At 43.9% G+C, this 22,758-nt stretch overlaps 1 protein-coding gene across 1 annotated transcript; it reads right to left on the bottom strand.

Moving 5' to 3' along the window:
• Positions 1 to 423: 423 nt before the first annotated feature.
• NTMT2 (N-terminal Xaa-Pro-Lys N-methyltransferase 2) lies at positions 424 to 21,431 on the bottom strand. Its single transcript, XM_066556081.1, has 4 exons — positions 21,186 to 21,431; positions 11,992 to 12,167; positions 4,012 to 4,261; positions 424 to 698 (listed from the first exon to the last, which is right to left on the bottom strand). The coding sequence occupies exons 1-4, from the start codon at positions 21,337 to 21,339 to the stop codon at positions 424 to 426; spliced, it is 855 nt and encodes a 284-aa protein (XP_066412178.1). The 5' UTR covers positions 21,340 to 21,431.
• Between the last annotated feature and the right edge of the window lie 1,327 nt (positions 21,432 to 22,758).

Below are 22,758 nucleotides of genomic sequence, written 5' to 3'. Positions count from 1 at the left end.
AATTTGCTTGAATTTCCTGCTTCAGTGCTCTGACAGATCCTTCCTAAATTCCAAGAAGACCTAAGTGCCATAATAAAAACCAGGCTTGTTAACACCTCATAGAGAACACCCCAAAACTATTAACTACCACAGAAAATTCAGACCTAATTATTTTCTCTTGCATGAGTTTTGTACAGCATTGACTCCTTAACGGAACAGGATCTGACAAGGAGGTCAGGAAAGCTTTTAAAAATGGAAAGAATGATGGAGCAGGTAGGATTTAGGAGCACACTGTTCCTGGGAGAAGTTTTGTGGCTCTCTCCTGACCCTTTAGAAGCTGCTGCCCTGGAGCAGTGCATGGGTAGGAGGATCCCAGGAGGTGCTTTCCTCCTTCCCAGTCCCCTGGTTCATCCATAGCCCAGTCCCTGGGGTGTCACAGGGCAGTCAGGAGTGGCCAGGGCCCTTCTGCATGGCCAGCATCCAGACAGGGACACACTGCTCGGGGAAGCCCTCCTGCCTCTCCTCCCCGAGGATGGTGAGTCCGCTCATCTCGATGAGGCTGTGCAGGATGTTGAGGTCGCGGATGACGCTGCTGTCCAGGCAGTCCAGGGTGCAGCCCTCCCTGGCCACATTGTCCTTCAGAATGATCACTCCGTTGTCCTTCAAGCCACCCTGGCAGCGGATGAGGAACTCCAGGAGATCTTTGTCTGTCAGGTATCCTGTGGGTGAAAAGATGGTGCCTTAGGTTGGAAATGGGTTTGTGTATTTCTATTCCTATCCACCAGCTCCACACTCTTGAAAACGGGCAGCAGGACATGCTTGTTGATCCGACCTATCCCAGAGCCACAGTCCAGGGCACAGCTTGTGCCAGCTTTCCCCACCCCCTGGGGGATACAAGAAAATCATTGGAAATCTGAAAAATACCACCTGACAAAAAATATCACAGCAACTGTGTGTCTTAGGTTGAAAGATTTAGCTGGGTGAGTGTTCTATTTGCCATCTGTCAGAGCTGGGGCAGTTCTCTGCTGTTCATTGGGCAGTTTTCCTTATCTCTCCCACAACCAATCCTCCCTCCAGGAGATCTCTTCTGTTCCTGGGCCATTAATTATTAATTATCTTCTGTCCATGGCCAGTGAGTGTCCCTGCAGGGCTGATCCAATCCCATCATCCCATGGGGAGATGCTCCGCCCAGGGGAGGAGCCAAGCATTCCTACCTGGATCCAATCTGAGCTTTGGGACACCCCAGCAGCCTTTGCCCAGTGCATTGCCAGAGGAGCAGCTTCTGCTGCCCTGCATTGCCAGAGGAGCCCAGGCCCATCTCCAGCAGCCCTGGAGCTGCAGAGGAAAACTCCCCCCTTGTGCAGGATCCCTGCTCCAGCAGAGCCACAGCTGGCACTGCAGGAGGGCTGAGCCCCCATGGGATGGGGCTGTGCCACCCCCTGACACACAGGGGGGCAGGGCATGGTCTGACTCTGGCAGTGGTTTGTTCTCTTTTTTTGTACCTATTACATTTGTATTTTTAATTTTCCTAGTAAAGAACTGTTATTCCTATTCCCATATCTTTGCCTGAGAGCCCCTTAATTTCAAAATTATAATAATTCAGAGGGAGGGGGTTTACATTTTCCATTTCAAGGGAGGCTCCTGCCTTCCTTAGCACTCACCTGTCTGTTCAAACCAAGACAGATCAAAAACAGATCGCTATTAACCATTCAGACATGTCAGAAGGGTGCCTTGATCTGAGTCTCCATGGCCTGTTTATTGCAGAAAATTATTATTCTAGTCCTGCCAGATTTAACTAGGAAATCTTGGGCAAATAAACGAGATCCACAAATACAAACTCCAATCAATATTTGGGATCCATAATGGTAGCAGCAACAGATGTGGACAGAAGCCACTGAGTGGTGAAAATAGTGGGTGCTGAAGGATTCTTTAATCTGGTGGTTTAAGTTATAATAAGAATCAGTGGCAGGAGGCTGGAGCCAAACAAATTCATATAGGGAATAAGTGACAACTGTTTAACAGTGTAAGCAATTACCCATTGGAAACTACCACCAGAAGTGGGGTTTACCACCTCTTGAAGTCCTCAAACCAAGTGTGGTTGAATCTTTCAAGATTTGTTTTAATTGAACACAAGCTACTGGGTTAGCATGGGGGGTAAAGGAATGAATAGAGCAGCTTGGGATGTAGAGTGGGTCAGACTAGATAATCCCAGTCCTCTCTGTTTTTTACTGCTAAAAATCTCTGTAACTTTGTGTAGCACTGTATCCCTCCATCAAAGGAGTTCTGGATCAAAGATCCAGCAAAAAATGCAAAGCCAATTCCACAATGCCAGTTAAACTCCTCATGTTACTCCATACCCCATGGGATTTTTGTAGATATGTATATATTATAAAATAGTGCTTTTTTCCAAAATGTTATTGAGATTCTGTTTCTTATCCTTCCTTGTCAAAGATCAGGAGTTCTGTGGAGAACAATGATGCAGAGCTCAGAGAAGAGCAAAATGAGAACTCTCAAATGTGAAATATCTAACATGAATCAACAAAGACAGGTGATCAGAAAGTGAATGAGAAACTTGGTAAAAATAATCACCTGTATTTTCTAGTAAAACTATTTCATTTTCTTGATGGGAGATTTAAACTTTTATAAATGGAAGCTGTCATTTCAAAACCACATTTTGACATAGCATGTCAAGTTTCTTTAACCACTCCTAACAAACAACAACAACAACAACAAAAATTGAAAAGAAAAAAGCCCCAAAACCTAAAGCTGAATACATTTTAAGTTGAAGGAAAATGGTAATTTCTATATGGAATGTAAGCTTGCACTTGTACTTTTTATACAAAATGACTGCTAGGGTTCACATGCTAATGCATGCATAAGACAAATCAAGATTTCATTGGCAAGATTCATTGAAGCTTTTGAACACCTAATTTGGAGCTTATTTTTCTCTTTACTTGGTCTTTAGTGTATTTTCCTAAGAAAATGAGATCTTAGAGGTGTCTCTCTCTAGCAGACAGTTCTGCCCTCGCTCCATCAAATGAATTTGCTGGCATATTTGAGCCAAATTCAAGATAGAGGCAGAGGTTTGATTAATGATTAAGATGACTCCATATTTCCTTGACATTAATGGAGAAAGAAGATCCAGCTCTGTGCTAAGAATATGATATGCTCCTTAGTTAGGAGCCACATATCTGACCAGCATAGCCTTAGATGGTTCATCTAAGCTCATTCCTCCTCATTTTGACTTGGATTTGCTCAAAAGGTGAGGCAGGAGCTACATTTACTGCAATGACTCATTATTAAAGAAAAGCAAAAATACAAAGGAAAATTATGCTGCTCTAAAGCAATTTGTTCAGACCTCCTCTTGAATAATTCCTTCTGCTCTCTGAAACTGCACCCTGGACACTACAGTACACAGATTAAGAGAAAATCTTCTTTCCACTGTACAGAATTTTTTTTTGTAAGGTACACAGCCCTCATTATGTGATTGCCCTAAATGCTGCAGGGCATTCACAGGGGTGGCTGCAGGAGAAGAAGCAGATGTTTCTTATAGGAGGGGCTCCTGTGGGACATAGCAAAGGGAACCTATGTCTGATAAACAGCAGTGGAGGTAATAAGACCTGATCTGATTTACAGATATTGGTGATTCCACTATGGCTTTTTTCTTGATTGTTTCCTGAAATACCTCCAAGCCTGGATAGTCAGCAGCTTCAGAAACCACTGTTTACAAGTGTGGTCAGCCCTGTGTTTCTCTCTGCACCTAAGAAAGAGCATTTCTGCACCAGAAAATCCCTGTGTGGGGCCTCACCCTCAGCTGCCCCTTTGCATGCAGGCTGCTCTCCAGGAACTGGCACATTTCTCCAACACATGACCTGAAAAAACCAACTTGATTTGTACCCAGTGTGCATGTGGGGAACTCTCAGAAGTCTCTTGTAGTGTTTTAGGAAGTCATCCCAAATATCTGAGAACCTCCTTGGAGCAGAGGCTGCCTGTTCTGTGAGGTGTCAGGCCAGAGGATCGTGCAGAACTAACCTGAAACCCACTGAATCCAGATGACGTCGTATCTTCGTGGGGCAGGTGTGAATTCCTGGAGGCTTTTGCAGTAATACATCTCTACTCTGTCCTCCTTGCCCTGCAGGTAGTTTGGGACCTCAGCCAGGAAATTCTCCATCATATCCACTAGCTCCACACTCTTGAAAACGGGCAGCAGGACGTGCTTGCTGATCCGACCTATCCCAGAGCCACAGTCCAGGGCACGGCTGGTGCCAGCTTTCCCCACCCCCTGGGGGATACAAGAAAATCATTGGAAATCTGAAAAATACCACCTGACAAAAAAAAATCACAGCAACTGTGTGTCTTAGGTTGAAAGATTTAGCTGGGGTGAGTGTTCTATTTGCCATCTGTCAGAGCTGGGGCAGTTCTCTGCTGTTCATTGGGCAGTTTTCTTTATCTCTCCCACAACCAATCCTCCCTCCAGGAGATCTCTTCTGTCCATGGTCCATTAATTATTAATTATCTTCTGTCCGTGGCCAGTGAGTGTCCCTGCACGGCTGATCCAATCCCATCATCCCATGGGGAGATGCTCCGCCCAGGGGAGGAGCCAAGCATTCCTACTTGGATCCAATCTGAGGTTTGGCACAGCCCAGCAGCCTTTGCCCAGTGCATTGCCAGAGGAGCAGCTTCTGCTGCCCTGCATTGCCAGAGGGAGCCCAGGCCCATCTCCAGCAGCCCTGGAGCTGCAGAGGAAAACTCCCCCCTTGTGCAGGATCCCTGCTCCAGCAGAGCCACAGCTGGCACTGCAGGAGGGCTGAGCCCCCATGGGATGGGGCTGTGCCACCCCCTGACACACAGGGGGGCAGGGCATGGTCTGACTCTGGCAGTGGTTTGTTCTCTTTTTTTGTACCTATTACATTTGTATTTTTAATTTTCCTAGTAAAGAACTGTTATTCCTATTCCCATATCTTTGCCTGAGAGCCCCTTAATTTCAAAATTATAATAATTCAGAGGGAGGGGGTTTACATTTTCCATTTCAAGGGAGGCTCCTGCCTTCCTTAGCAGACACCTGTCTGTTCAAACCAAGACACTCTGTTACCCACTGTGCGTCCAACCTGGTGTCTTCTCTCCTTATCTTTCCAGGGCTGTTGGGAGATTGATAAGAATCAGCAGAGATTTGGGTACCTCTGTCTGAGCTGAGCTGGTCTGTCACACTCCCGGGCTGCTGCTGCTGGGACTTCTCACTGCATTTACTGCTGTACAGGAAATTTTTACTTGGTGTAAGAAGAGACAGAGTCTTTCACAAGCTCTTGGCTTTCTCAGAAGATCCACTACTCTCTGTAAAGTCCTTGCAACTTCAAATGATCACACCTCACAGGGAACTATGTGGCTAGATAAGCCTCATTCTGTGCCCTGGAAAGGCCAATAAAAAAGGAAGCATACACCAAATACTGCATGCAAGCAGTAACTTCTGCAGCACACAGCTCCTGAGGTGCCCATGGGCATTTCTACAGATACACAGAATCCCTGGGATCAAAGTGCAGTCCTCAAAACAAATTGTGTTTGAACAAAGATCTCAGAGTGGTAGGTAACGTATGACAACTCAAGAAGTTTGGGCTGGAGCATATACAGAATTTCTCTTTTAGGCATAGAGACAAGAAAGATGATTGACTAGGTTTTGCTTAACTGTTCCTTTTTTCTTCATAAATGTCATCTTTGGACAGAGATCAGACATGGAAAAGTGTGTCACAAAGGCTGTGACTATGAGAAAATAATGAAGCGCTGTAAAAAAGGCTTTATAATGAAAGCTGTATTTCACCCCTAAAGCTTCCATTCTAGCTATAAAACAGCTCTTAAGAGCCTGCTGCTGTTCTGTAAAACAGAAATTCTGAGCCTACGCATGCACTGACTGTGGGATAGAAGCTGCCCTGGCCAAAGCTATCTGTTAAGCAAACATATTAAAAGCAAATGTAAACACCTTTTCCCTGTCCTCTGGAACTGAGCATTGAAGTGAAAGCCGTGGGCCAAAGTTCCTGCTGCAACTTCCCTGCACTCAAAGGCAACAAGCCCAGGAAGAGTCTTGCTCTTCCTGCTTATTGGGAGACCCCCCCTGTGTAATGAACCCAGCATAAATCATGGAACTCACACTTTTTTGGCCTGGCTTCAGAGGGTAATTCAGTGGATTATTAAGGTCAAAGGACAGCACTGTCAATGACATGACTATGAATAGCCCAGGCCAGCATCTGATTACACACAGTAATTGTAGAAAGAGCACACAAGGGCTCTCACCAGTCTCCAGGGCTGCTGCTCCCAATTTGTATGCCCAGGAAGATTAATCTCCTGATGTGTGCACGAGTCCACAGACCTTCAACCCTACTGGGCTCTGGAGACTACCTGTTTGTAGTTAGCCAGAAAATGGGAGCCATTCCTCATCCACAGGCTGCACCGGGAACATAGCCCACAGCTCTTTTATTCCAAAGGAAATTTATGAGTGCCCAATATAGGTTTAGAGAATAATCTTGGGGTGTATATGTGTCCTAAAGGACAGTGATTCTGAGTAATGGGAAGCAAGTAGCCAAAGAAGCAGTCAGGCTCAGATTTTGAAGCCTGTTCTGGCTTACAGTTCCCAATGATACTTCAGGTCTTGGAAGCTCCTGCACGTGGCTTTTACTGAGGACCAGACTAAGAGGTAACAAGGAGTTCAGGAAAGGAGAAGGAACTGTGTCTTGGATCTTTACAAGGTGGATTTCCATATTGTTGGCTGGCAGGTACATACAGGTCTGTACTGATGGGATTAACTAAAAATCTTTGAGAAAGCTGCTGAGAAAACTGGGATGATTTACCAAAACCACCAACAGAATTTGACAAAAAAGCCAGGTAATTCCTTCAACATTTGTGTTTCACAGAATCTACAGTCATAGTAGGGACTCAAAACAGGGAGTTCATCACTCAAAGCAGGGAATTCATCACTCAAAACAGGGAATTCATCTCCCATGACACGTCACAGCAAGGACCTCTGATGACACATCTCCATGTGCCATTGAGAAGAAGGAAAGGGAACGGTCATGGGAGATGAAGTTGGATCCCACACTTTGCTGAAAAGGAGTGAGAGCTTCCAGCAGTCAGTTGAGAAGCCCTGTGAAACACCACGGCTCCATTTGTAATGAAAATGTTGACATAATTCCATGTTCAGCTAATATATTTTCAGTTTGGAAGTGCTTAGGGCTTTGACAGAGTATTAACATTTTCTTTGGAAGGCAAACATTTTCCCAAAAGTCTAATTGAGTTGAAAATCAGACTCCTTATTCAAAAAAATGTTATAAGTGAAAACTGTAAGCCAGAACAGGCTTCAAAATTTGAGACTGACTGCTCCTCTGACTACTTGCTTCCCATTACTCAGAATCACTGTCCTTTAGGACACATATACACCCCAAAATTGTTCTCTAAAGCTAAATTGGGCACTCATAAATTGCCTTTGGAATAAAAGAGCTGTGGGATATGTTCCCAGTGCTACTTCAGGTTTTGGAAGAGCAGAAAGGCAGTGAAGCTGTATATGACAAAAAAAGGAATCACAGTTCAAGAAAAAGATAAAAATCCCAGTGGTTTTCCTTCTAAATAAACAAAAAAAGAGCATGTTTTCAACAACATCTCTTCTATCACGCTGATCAAACTGGAGAAAAATCACTTTTCAAGAAGTTTTCACTCAGCAAGTAACCAATCACACAGGTGAGTTGGGGGCAAGAGAGGCAGAAAGCATTGAGGGCAGAGAGGGAGCCATAAAGTCAATATAATCTCCATTGGTAATATTTTACACACCTACAGCTCCCAACCGACGCTGAATTAATGCTTCCTTTGTTTTCTTTATTTTCCTTTTTACTCCCTGCCTCCGGATCAGGCACTTGGGAACACGGTGGCTGTGTGGACACGGAGGCATTAGCAGGCTGCCATAAATATGCAGGGCTGTGGCTGTGCTGATAACCCTGTACCTGAGACAGCCTGGAGCTTGTCTGCAGAGCCCTGCTGGCTCAGGCCATGTTGCTCTTGGTTTCAGTTCTGCCCACACACACATAAAACCTCTTAACTCCAGCACAGTGGCACTTTCAACCCTCGCTCGACTCGCCCATGGAGCTGAAATGTCAGTGAAGCCCTCAGTCCCTTCCTGTAATTCCTTCCATGTGCCCAAGGCAAGATGAATTCTTTTCTCCAAAGAAATGTGTAGCTCAGTTTACAGTGGTGCTAAGGATCATGCTAAGAAATGCCATACCTGAAGGAATGCAACATCAGTCATGGAAGGGAAATGTCACTGTGTGGCATTTCCACGCCAGCCAAACTAACTCTGGAGGGGTAATTTGAGTGGAACCGGGCAAGTGTTTGTTCAGGGAGCACCGGTTTTGCCAGAATGCAGAGTTTTAAATGAATAAAACTCTCTGTGAAACTGGTATTTCAAATCTAGAGAATAGTTTTTAGCCAAAAAAACATGGGAAAGAATGTTGAAAATGTCAAAGTACTTTTTTTTTTTTTTTTTTTTTTGTAACTTTCAAGGAAAAAAGAAACCAAACTTGTCAACTTTCATTTCTAAAGAGCATTTTTTATTTTGGAACTGACTTGCACTCTTGAAAACAAAGGGGGAAATTTTTCAGAGGGTGAAACAATAAAAATATTGTTCAGTTCATCTGAAACAAATTTTCCTATTTCCCAATTTTGTTAAACTTCTCTTAAAAGAGAAGTTTGCTTCACCTTTTTAGCATGAAGCATACTGGTTTTTTCTATCTTGATCACCTTATGGGTTAAAGAAAATACTCATAGAGCCATAAACTCAGTAAGACAGTTCATTAGCTTTATTATCAAGTCTCTGCTACAGAAGGCCACTAAATATCTTTATCTGGTTGAGCAGGATTCAAATTTCAGTAGTAAGAAAGAAAAATAAACCATAAGTAACATAATCAATTGGCTACATCTAAACAGACAACAGGCTTTAACAAACTGAATCAGAATAAGCAAGAGGTGCAGACTCCTCTCTGTTCCTTTTTTATTTTTTTTTTCTTGTTTGATCTTGGCCATTCAGAGTATCCTTTCTATCCCTGGCTAATTATAGGAGTGGGAATTTTGCTCTGGAGTATTTTGTATCTGTCATCACAGCTGATGCATTGGGTATGATTCCCCTTTGGCATGTGAAACTCTGTCACAGACTGTACTTCTTTCCTTTTCGGGTCTTGGAGAGGTGACACAGACCTGCTGCAGGAAACTGCATCTGTGTGATGTCTAGGAAGGGAGAAATCTTCCCCTGAGCACACACTTCTGCACCACTTGGATGCCACAAATGTCCTTAAAACAAGACTTAAATAAAATTTAAGGAATGTGCCTTGACTAAGTTTCATTTTCCTTCTGAAAATGCTGTTTTCAGAAATGTCATGTGTCACTGTCATATTTTCTGAAAAATCCCTTTGCCAGGATTTTCTCCTGGGAAGCTGAGAAGCCTCAGAGAAAAAGGAAAACAATAATTATCTGATTTGCTTCTCCTGTGTTTTGCTGCTTTGGAATGTGGTTGGAGATTATTTATCCAACAGGTGAATTGGTTTTACTTAATGACCAAACACGGTCAGGCTGTGTCGAGGCTCTGGAGAGAGTCATGAGTTTTCATTTGTATCTTGTTAAGCCTTCTGTAAGTATCCTGTCTCTATTCATTAGTATAGTTTTAGTATAGCATAATAATATAATATAATATAATATAATATAATATAATATAATATAATATAATATAATATAATATAATATAATATAATATAATATAATATAATATAATATAATATAATATAATAATAAATTGGCCTTCTAAGAACATGGAGTCAGATTCATTATTTCCTTCCTGCCATGGGGGATCCCGAAAATACCACAGTCATGCAGAAATGTTACCATCAGCTTCAGCTCCTCACTGAACCTCCTCTGTATTTTCTCACTTTGTGTTTGCTGACACCATGATACAGGGAGCATCTGAGAAGCCTTTTTTGCCTCAGCATTAATACAAATGATTGTTGATACAGAAAAATGCAGCTATTCTGGCCCAGAGCCCCAAAAGTCTCCCTCTATCTACAGCAAATTTTGCCACACTTGCCCTTCACAGCTCTGCATGATTTCTATCTGCTGTCAAGACACACTCATTTTCCACCCCAATCCATTTAAACTGTGCCCTTTGTTTTTTCCATATACAACATCTAATTAACCTATTGAGCTTACTTCCCACAGTGGATCATTAAGGCTAAAAAAAGGTCATCTGGCTATCCCAAATTTGTACATTTGAGCAGAAAATTAAAGATCTGTGGCAGCATTATATAGAATTAGTAATTTTGTCAGCAGTAGAACATCACAAATTTGTTTGTGGATTCCTTAACCTCTAATACTGTTGTTGAGCTAATTTAGTGGGCTCCTTCCCTGGGAAAAGGGAAGGGCAGTCAGAAAACCATCAGGCCACACTTCTAAAGGTTTTCAGATTTCTAAAGAAAATGTTGGGACTCAATAGGATTTTCAGAAATCTAAAGACCAAAGTGATACTGCTCTTAAAATCCAACTTGGCATCTCCTTGCAATTCAGGCCAAAGCAGACCTTTCAAGACTTTACAGTCCTTTAGCAATGTGCCTGAAAAGGTGTTCAGTGACACTGGAATGTTTCAGGTAAAATATTTTGCCTAACGTGTAGCCTCTTTTATATACTTACAATGTGTAGGAGAAGGTGGGTTTTGTTGCAGCATTCTCAGAAATACCTATAAATAGGCAAACCAGAAACTGGGCATTTAGTCTCAGCTAGTTTCCCAACTGGACTGCAAGAATTTGCACAGACAAATCTGCCACTGAAGCCAACAAGGATTTTATCATGAAAGGTCTCAGTCCTGCATTCAGAATTAATCAAACCCAGGTAAAAGAACTCCTCATTGCAGCTTGGGAGCATTAGAAAAGGATGTAAAACAGGTAAATAATAATGTAGGACCAGGCAAAATGTGTATTTATTGTATTTGCTGGGAATGCCCTGATGAAGCCAGGAATGATGAATCTGATTCCATGTTCTCAGAAGGCTAATTTATTACTTTATGATACTATATTACATTAAAGAATACTATACTATACCATACTAAAGAATACAGAAAAGATACTAAATGCTAAAAAGATAATAATAATAAAAACTTGTGATTCTTTCCAGAGTCCTGACACAGTTTGGCCCTGATTGTCCAATGAGTAAAAAGAACTCACACCAGAGTCCAGTAAAACAATCACCTGTGGGTGAATAATCTCCAAACACATTCCACATAGCAAAACAGAAGAAAAACAAATGAAATCAGAATTGTTTTCCTTTTCTCTGAGGCTTCTCAGCTTCCCAGGAGAAAAATCCTGGGCGAAGGGATTTTTTCAGAGAATGTGAATGCCACATGTACTCATGCTGAAAAATGACCTGCCAGAACACACGACTAGACCCAACGACAGTGATGACTACAAATCAAACATGACACACGGTGCCATTTAAATCAGGTGTGCCTGGGCACCGTGCAGGTCATTTTTGACACATCACCACCATCACATTCATATTTTCTGAAAAATCCCTTCACCCAGAATTTTTCTCCTGGGAAGCTGAGAAGCCTCAGAGAAAAGGAAAACAATTCTGATCTCATTTGCTTCTCCTGTGTTGTGCTCATGTGGAATGTGTTTGGGGATTGTTTATCAACAGGTGATTCATTGGATTTTGGTGTGAGTTGTTTTGACTCTTTGGTCAACTGGGGCCAAGCTGTGTTTGGACTCTGGAAGGAGTAATGAGTTTTTTTTTCCTTATTATCTTTTTAGCCTTTTTAAGTATCCCTTCTGTATTCTTTAGTATAGTTCAGTATAGTGTTCTTTAATATAATATAGTATCATAAAATAATAAATTAGCCTTCTGAGAACATGGAGTCAGAGTCATCATTCCTTCCTCCGTCTGGGGGCAACCTAAACACAATCCACTACTGCTCCTTGCAGAAGATGAGATAAAATGACTCACCCCAACAAACTTCCTGAGGAATTCCCGTGAGGACTCCACGTCGGTGTTGGAGAGCTCGATGTAGTCCCCCATCATTCCCTCCTCCGTGGCGGGCACCTCGCGGTAGAAGTGCTTGGCCCTGGCGTAGAACTGCATCTCCCCGTTGATCACTTGGCTTGTCAGGGCGTAAAGCTTCACTGCAAGGAGTGAAAATAACCATTATAAATCACCATTTTATTGTCAGTGACAGATATTTCTGCCTTAGCTAATTGCCTCATGTGGTGGTGGAGCAGCAGACCCAAGGCTTACGAGCAGAATCCTGACCCGAGCCCACAGGAGCCATGAGGGAGCTGACAGCTCTTTGTGGGAACAGAGCTCTGCAGCAGTGAAAAACAACTTGCTTTTCCTCAGAAAGAGCTCTAAGACTGTGGAAAACAACTTTCCTTGAGAAAGGACTCTAGGACTGTGATAAACACTAGTCACCTGTATAAAACTGGTTTTATACTGTTTGATAGAGAAATGAAAGTTATCTCTCACAAACAACCTTTCCTGCATGAACACTCCAGGAGTTTGAGTGACCAATCAATACAGGGCAACAACTTGTGACCAACTGGGGATAGACAGGGGATGTTCTTAAAAAACCCTATAAAAGGGTTTAATAAAATAAACTGGGTTGGATCCTTTCTTTTTGCACCATAAAATTTTCCTGCATCCTTCTTTATCAAGCACCACAGCAACACTCCAGAGGCACAATGATGAATGTTGGATTTTGCCCTTTTCTGACCCAGAGATGGGGCAACTGAGAGGTGCTTTAAAAACTTTTATTTTATTTTCAATCTCATGAGAAGGGTGAGACAATACAGATGTTATAAATCATGCCATCACAATCAAAAGCCAATTATTTCTTAATTACAATAGACTAGAAGTGTTTCTTGGCCTATCATCTTTTGCCACATCATGCTGGAAATGCCTTAAGCCAATAATCTAAAATTACCCCTTGTGGCTCCTACTACAATGCATCTTTCATAGTTCTATTTCTCCAAAGTATTTAGTCTTATTTACAAAACCATCCTTTGAAACTTGTTTCTAGTTCCATTTCTCTCTCAGCACTGTCTGTCCTATTCCATGGCATTTCTAAGTCAGCATTTCTTATCTCAAGGTTTACATACAGATGCACAGTATGTGAGCCTTCTGCCATTTTCCACAGATGAAGATCTGTAAACTTAAGTTGAGCCTTCAAAACACCAAATCCATTTCTAAAGCAACAGTGGAAGGAAAGGTGTTGGTTTGAATCCTACAAGGCCTTGCAGGGATCCAGCCCTCCTCATGAAAATTTGGTGCTTTCCAGGTTCAGAAGTCATTTCAATCATCACACTGTTTTCGTGTCAGTGAAAAATCACTTCAAGTTTGAAGTGAACACACATGCCAAGGACATCAAGTGGTCTGATTTTTCCTGGAAAAGCTGTGGGCAGCATTTACTAGTGAGCAGGGTCATCATTTCTGCTCTCACTGACCTAACGGTTGAGCAGATTTCCAGAAATGCTTTCCAGCTATTGACAGCTGCACAAGGAGTGCCCCAGGAAGAGAGGGGATGAATGAGGCACTTGCTCTGGTTTATTTTTAGTGATACTGTATGGTCTGTGGCAGTGCAAGTAAGCTGAACCAAGGAGCAGATGGTAGTCTCAGACCTAAATGAGTACACAGGGGGGACACAATTTAGAAGAGACAGTCCTAAATTTTCATCTGACATAGGTCAAGGAGCAAGGCAATCAGTGGGTGATATACTGAAAGGTTCCTGTGTGCCAGAGGCTTGGAGGTTTCCTTCCACGGCTTGGCGACGTTGCTGGTAACATACAGCAATCAATATTTTGAAGCTGTTGTATTAAAACCTGTGAGTTTTGCTGGATAAAGAGCTATTTTGCCCCGTTCTTTAAAAACTGAGGTGAATCTTCCACAGCCTGGGTTTTTCTGTACTCAATGTGCATCAGCATATCAAAAGTATGGATATATCAGAAGTTTGGATTGAGGCAGGCTGTGAGTTTTGCTTGCAAGTCATCACCTCTGACTGCCCAGGCATTCTCCTGTGTGTGTGACAGACCCTCCACCAAAAACACAACTCCAAGACAGTGAAAACCAAGCAACGGGGAGGGACAGAGTCACACTGGGAAGAAGCCTTTGCAAGCACCACCTTGCAGTGTGAGACCAGCTCTGCTGCCGCTTCCCAGCGCTCCCATGGAACTGGAAATGCTCCAGCAGCAAACACCTTCTGAGCTCATGGCAAGAGAGGGAGAGAGAGCTCCCTGCCAGAAGGACCAGGCAGCAGTTCTTTGTCCCTGCATCTTCAAACTTCCATGGGAGCACTGCCAGCTCCTGTGATGAGGGGCTGAATAGGCTTCTGCAGGCCAGGGAACAGGAATTATGCCCTCCACACAGAGGAGGAGAGCAAGGCCAGAGGCCCTGAATATAAGCCTGGAATGTGTTTAATTGAGGGCAAGCAAGCTCAGCGGGGAATGATAAGTGTGTGCCTGCCCATCCTCAGCAGGAGAGTGACATTTTGGAGGCAAATGAGGGGGGGACAAAGGAAGTAGGATAGGGAATAATTACCACCAAGGACCACTCAGAACAGAATAGTGCTATTGGGTTACATATAAGCAGCATGCCCAGCATATCCCTCATCCAACAAAAGCAGCATTACCAGCCCCTCTTGTCATCACCTGCTTAAGTCAACTGCTGAACGGATACTATTAAAGCTTTAATCCATTACACATTTATGTTATGCCTGAGAAATTTATACCACAAGAAGCACTGAGCCCAGCAAGGGTCAAACCTGGGAGTTTTACACACTCCACTGATTATATTCACATACTCAAGAAGAAACCATTTAGCTGAAGAAATTAATATGAAGGGGGCAGCAGCCAATCCCCAGAACAGCTTGGCCAGGGTGGCTCCCAGAGCCTGGGAAAAAGACTCCATCCATAGCTGGGATTTTCCCAGTAAGGAATCTCTGTCCTTTATCCAGAAGTGGCACCATCTTGTCTTCTCTGTGTCTGCTTTTGCTCTGTTTCAGAGGTCAGCCGGTCTGCTGAACAAAACTGAATCCCTGTATGTTTGCTTTGTGACATTTTCCATATAAGAACCCAGTGATGATTCCAGGGGTGTTCCATTGACCTGTCAAGGGACAGTGATTTATCTCATTTTGCTAGATTGAAAGGAAGGACATTTACAGGCTGTCTGCACACCAGGACAGCATGAACAACAAATATTCAGCGTCCTTCTACTCAAAACATGAGCCTGACCTGCGGCAACACATGGGGACGATATGGTGTTCAGGATATCAGATCTGGAGTGTCTGCTCTCACATTTCTCATTCAGAACCAATATCAGGCTTGCAGAATTCCTGCCAGGACTTGCATGCACACACCAGCTGACTGCAGCTCCTCCTGGGCCATCTGGGGCCCCAGAGCCCTGCCCTACGTGCTGGTATCTGAAACCAGCTCTGGGAGAGTATCCACAGGGGCTTCTCCACGCATTAAACTGTGCAAAGATGTTTTTATGCATGTCTTCCACCCCAGGGCATGCAAGGACACAGGACAGTGCAAAGAGGGGCACTGTACCCCAAATTTTGTCCCGTGGACCCACAGCCTCACTTGTACAGTGTGAGATCCACAGAGGTGATTTCCACCTCTCGCTCCTTCAGTGCTGCTCCTCCCTCTCAGGAATTTGCAGCACTGCCAACTCTCCCAGTGCACAACCCAATTTTCCAGACACAGCCAATCAACCTCACCTCTGATCTGCCTCGCAGCTGTGCCTGGCATGCAGGCTCCAGCAGCACCAGGGAGGAGGAGGAGGTTTGCCAGCTTGCAGGAATCTACCCCAAAAGAGAATGCCACATGTCCTTGGTGGAGGTTTGCCAGCTTGCAGGAATCTACCCCAAAAGAGAATGCCACATGTCCTTGGTGGAGGTTTGCCAGCTTGCAGGAATCTACCCCAAAAGAGAAGGGCCACATGTCCTTGGTGGCTGTCAGGGCTCAGCCGTGCCTCCCCCTCATCACAGGGCCTGCCTAGCCAGAGGCATCTCCCTTTCCATGACCCGTGTGGGACTGCCTCATGCATCAGGAAATTAAATACTTGTGAGGCCTGCTATGGGTACACAGGCTGCCTTCAACAAATTCCATAAAGTAGGGCATGAGCAGGATAGAGCAACGCAGGCTGCAACTTCCTCAGACATCACAGGGCAGGCAGCTGGCTAACATATGAGGTTCTCACTGTTAAGGCAGGTAACTTGTAAGATTTAAAGTCAGAAATGTGTTTCCAGTAAAGAAGAAACCTTTTCATGGCAGTTGTCCCTCAGCTGAATCTGCTGGCAAGTCCCCAAGGGAAGGTGGTTGAAGCAAACCCACTGCTCAGGCAGGCTGAGGGCACCAAGTGGCTCCCTAAAGGTCACTCCAGTCATGAGACATCAATAATTTTCAGTCACTGCAAACACAGTCTGGATGCAGAGGGGTGATCTACAGCTGAATGCCAGCTGATGTGGACTAGACAGACACTATCCACCTGAGCCCTGCAAAGTTCAAAACATTACCTCTCATATTTTCTTATGGATCAGTTAAAAATGTTGTTTTCCAGTGCATTTGGTCTAAATCTCTAAAGAAATGGACCACTTAACATATAAGACCCAGTGCAATCCCAACCTGCAGTATGCTGACTTACAGTTCTTGACTTCAGGGTTTCCTCAACTAAATTTCCCTGGCAGAAGTAAATGTTGCAAGTAATTTTTTTTGAAGTTTTTATTTGTGAACATTATTTTGTGGTTCCAATTGCTTTCTGCAAGATACTGAACTAATTCCAGTTTGGCTGAGTGCTCCCTTTTAAATGCAACATCTGCTTTGTGCATCAGTTGAAGAAGAGTTATCTGTGTCCATGGAGGAATCTACCTCTCTGCTGTGGTCTGAGTACCATGTAAATTCTGGTTTATACAGGATGAACATCATGCCACCCCCAAAGCAGATTTTACTTTTAGCCACGTGCCTCACACACAGGAATATTTGTCTCCAGGGGTGGATCCTCTCAGTTTTCCACTGCAGATCTCAGCCCACTGGCACCCAGTCCCACAGCCCAGGCAAACACGTGCATCATTTCCAGCATCTGAGTAGCTCCAATAAAGTCCACTGGGCTTAAGGGCTCTCACACACATTTAAGTACATTGTTGGATCAGGGCCTGAAGTTACTCATGTCTTTTATTTATAAATGTTAGCCTGGTCTGTAAAAGTGACATGTTTCTCTTAAGAGGCTGTGATACCAGATATGCTCAGCTCCTAAGTAAACAGGCCCAGAAGAGCTCCACCACTGAGCCCAGCAATGGAATGGGGGGAGAATGGAGTTAGCAGAGTTTGGAGGAAGCTTTGGACCATGCTGACCCTGGGCAGCACTGCAGGATTCAGTGTGAGGCTTGGTTTCAGCGTTATTACTCATAAACTGGGTGAAGCACATGCTTAACTTCCCTGCTAGGTCACACTGTTGCTCTAGTCCTTTGTTTACACAGAGATTCTGGCTCCACTCTGGAAGCCTGAGAAGCTCAGCTCATTTCTGCTCAGGTCCACTCTGAACTGAGCTGGAAAGTGTCATTATGCAGAGATGTTCAGATGTGCCACATTCTGTTCTCTCCATCACAGAGAGCACTGGATCACAGGATAGTCCAAGTTGAAAGAGCCCTAGGGAAGTCTCTGGTCCAAACTGCTGCTCAAAGCAGGGACAGACATGATGCCAGATGAGGCTCAGCAGGGTTTAGACAGCCTCCAGTGATGGAGAATTGTACAACTTCCCTGAGCAACCTGTTCCAATGCCTGACTGTCCTCACATAAAATGATTTTTTTTCCCTTATAACCAGTCTGGACTACTTTTGATTCATGGCCACCAGCCCTTGTCTTCATGCTGCACACAACTGTGCAGATCTTAGCTCCATCTTATTCATGACCTTCCTGTAGGTACTAGCAGGGTGATATTTGGTCTCACTTCTGCCTGAGCATGCCCCATTCCCTTTGTCTGTCTTCTCAGGGCACGTGCTCCAGTTCCCTCACCACAATGAGGGTCTTCCAACCCATTCCATGTCATTTCCTGCTCTGGCAGTTCAAGGCTCTTTTGCTACAGAAAAGGTGATCATTCCTTCACTCAACTAGCCATGCTTCTGTTAATTCATCCTGGATTCCATTGGCTGCCAGGGCATTCAGCTGCTGCCTACCAAAACCCCACCAGGAGGACACTCCCTGGCCAGATGCTGACCAGTCTGTGGTGTTGCTGCCCAGGGTTTTTCCTATCCAGGTACATGACTTGGCTTTTGGGTTGGAATTTCAGTGGGTTTGAATGGCACTAGGTTGCTGCTGTCTCTTTCCTCCAGCCTGTTTAGGTGCCTCTGGCTGGCAGTCCTGAGTTAGAGCTTGTGGGCAAGTCCTGGCAGTGGGCTGCAATCTCTAAATGTGAGGATAAAACCACCTCCACCTGGAGTCCTGCATCTCCTCCAAGTTACTGATGAAGACGGCAGGGGGGTCAGATGAACTGACTGATGAAGTTCATCTGGTCAGAAACCAGATGAACTTCAAGGTCTCTTCCAGCCCAAACCATTCCATGGTTCTAAACAGGACAGGTCCCAGGACAGACCCTTGTAGGATTCCACTGAGTTCAATATTTGACCACAACTCTCTGAACATTTTTTACTCTGCCTGACTGTCCCCCTATCCAGACCCTGCCATCATAGCAGGATGTGAATTTCCCTGGATGTGTACTCACAGCACATGAAGCGCTCCACCTGTGTGGGGGTCCCAACTGTGGGTTTCTCTGAGTCTGGATTGAAGGCACTTGAGATGCTAGTTCATGTTCAGACTCAGGTGTTTATTTTTTCTTATCAGTAAAACAGTCTCACTACTGTGAGTTGGGCAGCTTTTCATTACAAGGCACAAAATGGCCAACAATCTCTAGTTACAAGGTCCCCTAAGACTAAACTATCCAATTAAGAGCTGACACCTGGATTATTTTCCCTTTTAACCCAATAACTGATCCCACAGAGCCCACAATGCAGACTTTTCTGCCCAATTACAAAATGCCACCCAAACCCATGAAGAAGAAGCAAGAAGAAGCAAAAAGAAGCATGAAGAAGAAACTCAGGACAACACCCTGTGTCCTCCATCTTGCTTCCATCCACAACACACTAAAAATCCCAAACCTTAAAATTTCTCACCAAGTGATTCACCTACACTGCTCTCTATAACCTATTTCACACTTTTGTGGATTCCAGTCTATCTTGAAGTCTGGGAAACTTTCTCCATGAATGAGGGTCAGAGTCAGTGCTGCCCTGGGGGTCAGGGGCACCCCAGAGAAGACAGAGAAATATTCCCAGTGCCCTGGGTTTCCACACACCTGTCCTCATGCCCACTTTTACTTCAGGGAGTCAGGAACATGCTGCATATTCACCTGAAGGCTGGGCTCACATCTTCCACGGAGTCAAAGTAACTTGGATAGGCTGGCAATGGGCTTGTAAGATCATTAGTTAAGTTTTAATGAGTCAGGTCATGAAAAGCCTGGCAGAGGGGACCTTTGGTCTGATAGGAACATTTTCCAAAGCCTGTTGGCCAGGAATGGAAATTCAATAAAATTCAGACAAGAAATAAGTATAGTTTTATGAGTGAAGCAATTAGGCCTGGAAACAGCAGAGTGGTGCCTGATGGGTTCTCAGCCATTTGAAACACTTAAGCCAAGGCATTTTTGTGTTCATAAATAAATTCTGTGTTCTGTGACCCAGACAAGTTACAAGCATGATGCCAGAATTTTTACACTCAATTCTAAGTTAGATGCTCACAGTGGTACCTTCTAACCTTAAAATGATGCAGTGGTACTTACCCTACAGCTAACACTGTAGGAAATCCTGCTCAGTTTCTAATAAGTTGTTTTTATTTTCAAAACAAATGAAAGAATAACATTTTCATCGACTTCATGAGATTCCATCAACCTGTAATTGATTTTCCTTCCTTTCCATCTTTCCTTCCTTTCCATTGTTCACAGCTACCTGCCACTAAGGATAGGAGTATTTATCTTCCATGTTTCATTTTAAATAGCTGCAGATATTGCTGCATTAAAAATACTAAGATAATAAATATAGTATATAAATATATATATATTTATTAATAAATATAGCACATTCTATATAATAATAATACTACTAAATTGCACACTAAAATACTAAGATAACATGGAAATGTTCAGGATTAATGAATTCTACACTCTTGCATCTGTACAGTTCACACAAATAGGTAAGATATTCCTTTTGCCTAAATGGATCATTCAGTTAGAAAGGAACCCCCAAGAATTCACTTAAATAGATTGCACAGGCTCATCCATCCCACCTTAAAATTCCTACAGGTCTGACATTGAGTGTAGGCTGAACAATTCTGCTTAAAACAGAACATGCTAACCTAATACAGACTCAAGTCAAATCTACTTTTTACCTTTATTCTCACAGGGAAATTCTGTTTCATACTCAGGGTCAAATTTGCATAAGAAATGAACATTCATTTTCTACATCTTAAAAAAATAAAAAGCAAAAAACCCACCAAACCCTCTTGGAATTCTGTACCAGAGGCTGTCACTGAAATTTGTCTATAAACAGATTTTTGGAAGCATTTTCCTCCCAGAGAGCAAACAGTGGGTTAGACAATCTGCTGCAGAGATCCATGTAACAAAGACTCTTGAAAAAAAATTTAAATCAGCACCTTCCAAGCACTTGTCCAAATCAATGCAAACACCAGAGCTGAGGACACCCAGAATGACAACAAAACAGGCATTAGGCACAAGAAAGAACCACCTGCTAGCTCTGCTAGTTTTGGATTTGTCCTTCCAAGCTCCAAACAGGTCAAGGCACGTTTTACTCAAATGATGGCAAAAATAGGAACGGTCAGCCAGAAACCAAACTTCTCCTTCACTCTTGCAAGTCTTTCCCTCTCCCTCCTCTAAAAATCTGTGGAGTATTTAGGAGAAACAACAGAATGCTGGATTAGAGGCAGTTGGGAGACACAGTTCCAAACTCTTTAGTGAGCACTGCAGTCTCTTGAGCTGGGTTTCTCAAAACTACTCCTCCTCCTCCTCCTCAGTACCAGTGACCATCTCCCCATCTGACACAATCCATCTTTCCAGAGCACACATGGACACTCCTGCCCACAGCTACTCACCCAGGGGGAGCTTTTCCAGCAGGTAGAGGTAGCACTTGAAGAAGTCATTCTGGATTGCCTTGTGCAGGACAAAGGACATGCTGTGCCGACAGAGCTCCTCATCTGTCTTGTGCCAGCGCGACTTAAAGGCCAAATGTGCTGCTTTATAGGCCATGGTGAAGATTTTTTTTCTGGGAGAATGGACTGGTGTTGTGGCTGGTGTTCTCTGGAGGAGCTGTCCTTCCACGGGGGCAGAGGCAGAGTCATTAAATTGTGGCAATGTGCTGTCATTCTATATCGGGGTGTGTGCCAGGGGGCGGAGGCGGCTGAGAGGGGAGTGAGAAATGCTGGCTCTTGGCACTGGCTCACGGTGATCCCTGGAGTGTTGCCCTCTGAAACAAGCAGGTGCTGGAAAGTGAAAAAAAAAAAAAAAAAAATCCGCCAGGAAATTGCTCAGCCAATGTTAAAGAGTATCCGCTCCAAAAAGGAGTGGCTTTAATTCAATCGTACTTCTCTTAATCTATTCAGCTTTCACTCCAAAAGCACTCAGATATTATCCAGAATCTCCCTCTTACATCTTGCAGGGTGATTTTGTTTCTGTCTCTCCCTCACTATTGGTTCCTCAGTGCAGGGCACTCAAGAGGAAGGCCAGAAGACAGAACATGGATGTACCTTTACACAAACTGTGAGTCCTAATGAACTGTGATTCCAGCAAGCAAAGGTTTCCCCTTTTCAAGCTGTTTGTTCCAGGTGTCTGCAGTATCAGTACTCTGCACTGCAGAAGCACAGTCAGGAAATTGGATGTTCCCAATACAAATGGGCTGCCCTACATCCCATCCCAGTGTTGCAGCACTGCACCCTCCTGACAAATATCTGAGCAAGTTTTTAAGAACAGCACAAAGGTGACCCAGCCTTCACCAAGCAAAATAAATCTTATTTGGAAAAATAGACTTGATTTTCTTTTAAGCAGGATCAGTTCCCTATTCCAGCTCACAGCTGATACGTGGGAATTTGTCACATGCCACAGTCTGGGGGCTGGAACAGCCACCTGGGATGGCAATGGCTGTATCCATAATGCAGATTTCCTGCTCCATCCTGTCAGAGAGCTGTGCTGCAGGGTGTTGGAGCCCTGGATGCTGAGAATTTGAGACTTTCTGTGCTGACAGACACTGACCCCCAAGAGAACACTGCACTGACCTGAGGCCGTGGAGAAGGATTCCAAAATGGAATGACAGAACTGGGATTGTGGGTGTGGAGTTTGAATAGAAGTGTGTGATATCACAGGGTGGAAAACTTAAGAGTTGAAGGGTTTATAATATAGTAATATCTATAAAGCAAGATGGAGGTTTTAGGGCAGTGGCTGGTCCTTCTTCTTCACCTTCTTCTTCACGGGTTTGGGTGGTTTTGTGTAATTGGATAAAAAAGTCCCCACTGCAGGCCATGGGTGATTGGTTATTGGGTTAAAAGTGAAAATAATTCAGGTGTCATTTCTTAATTGGACAGTTTATCCTAAAAAGGCCTTGTAGAGAGAGATAGGGCTCCATTTTTAGTTTGTTAGAGTGAAGTGCTGTAGAGCTCAGGGTTTGTGAGACTG

The sequence above is a fragment of the Molothrus aeneus genome, chromosome 9 (assembly GCF_037042795.1).
Source record: "Molothrus aeneus isolate 106 chromosome 9, BPBGC_Maene_1.0, whole genome shotgun sequence".
Classification (NCBI taxonomy): Eukaryota; Metazoa; Chordata; class Aves; order Passeriformes; family Icteridae; genus Molothrus; species Molothrus aeneus.
This window is presented reverse-complemented; position numbering and strand designations above follow the sequence as displayed.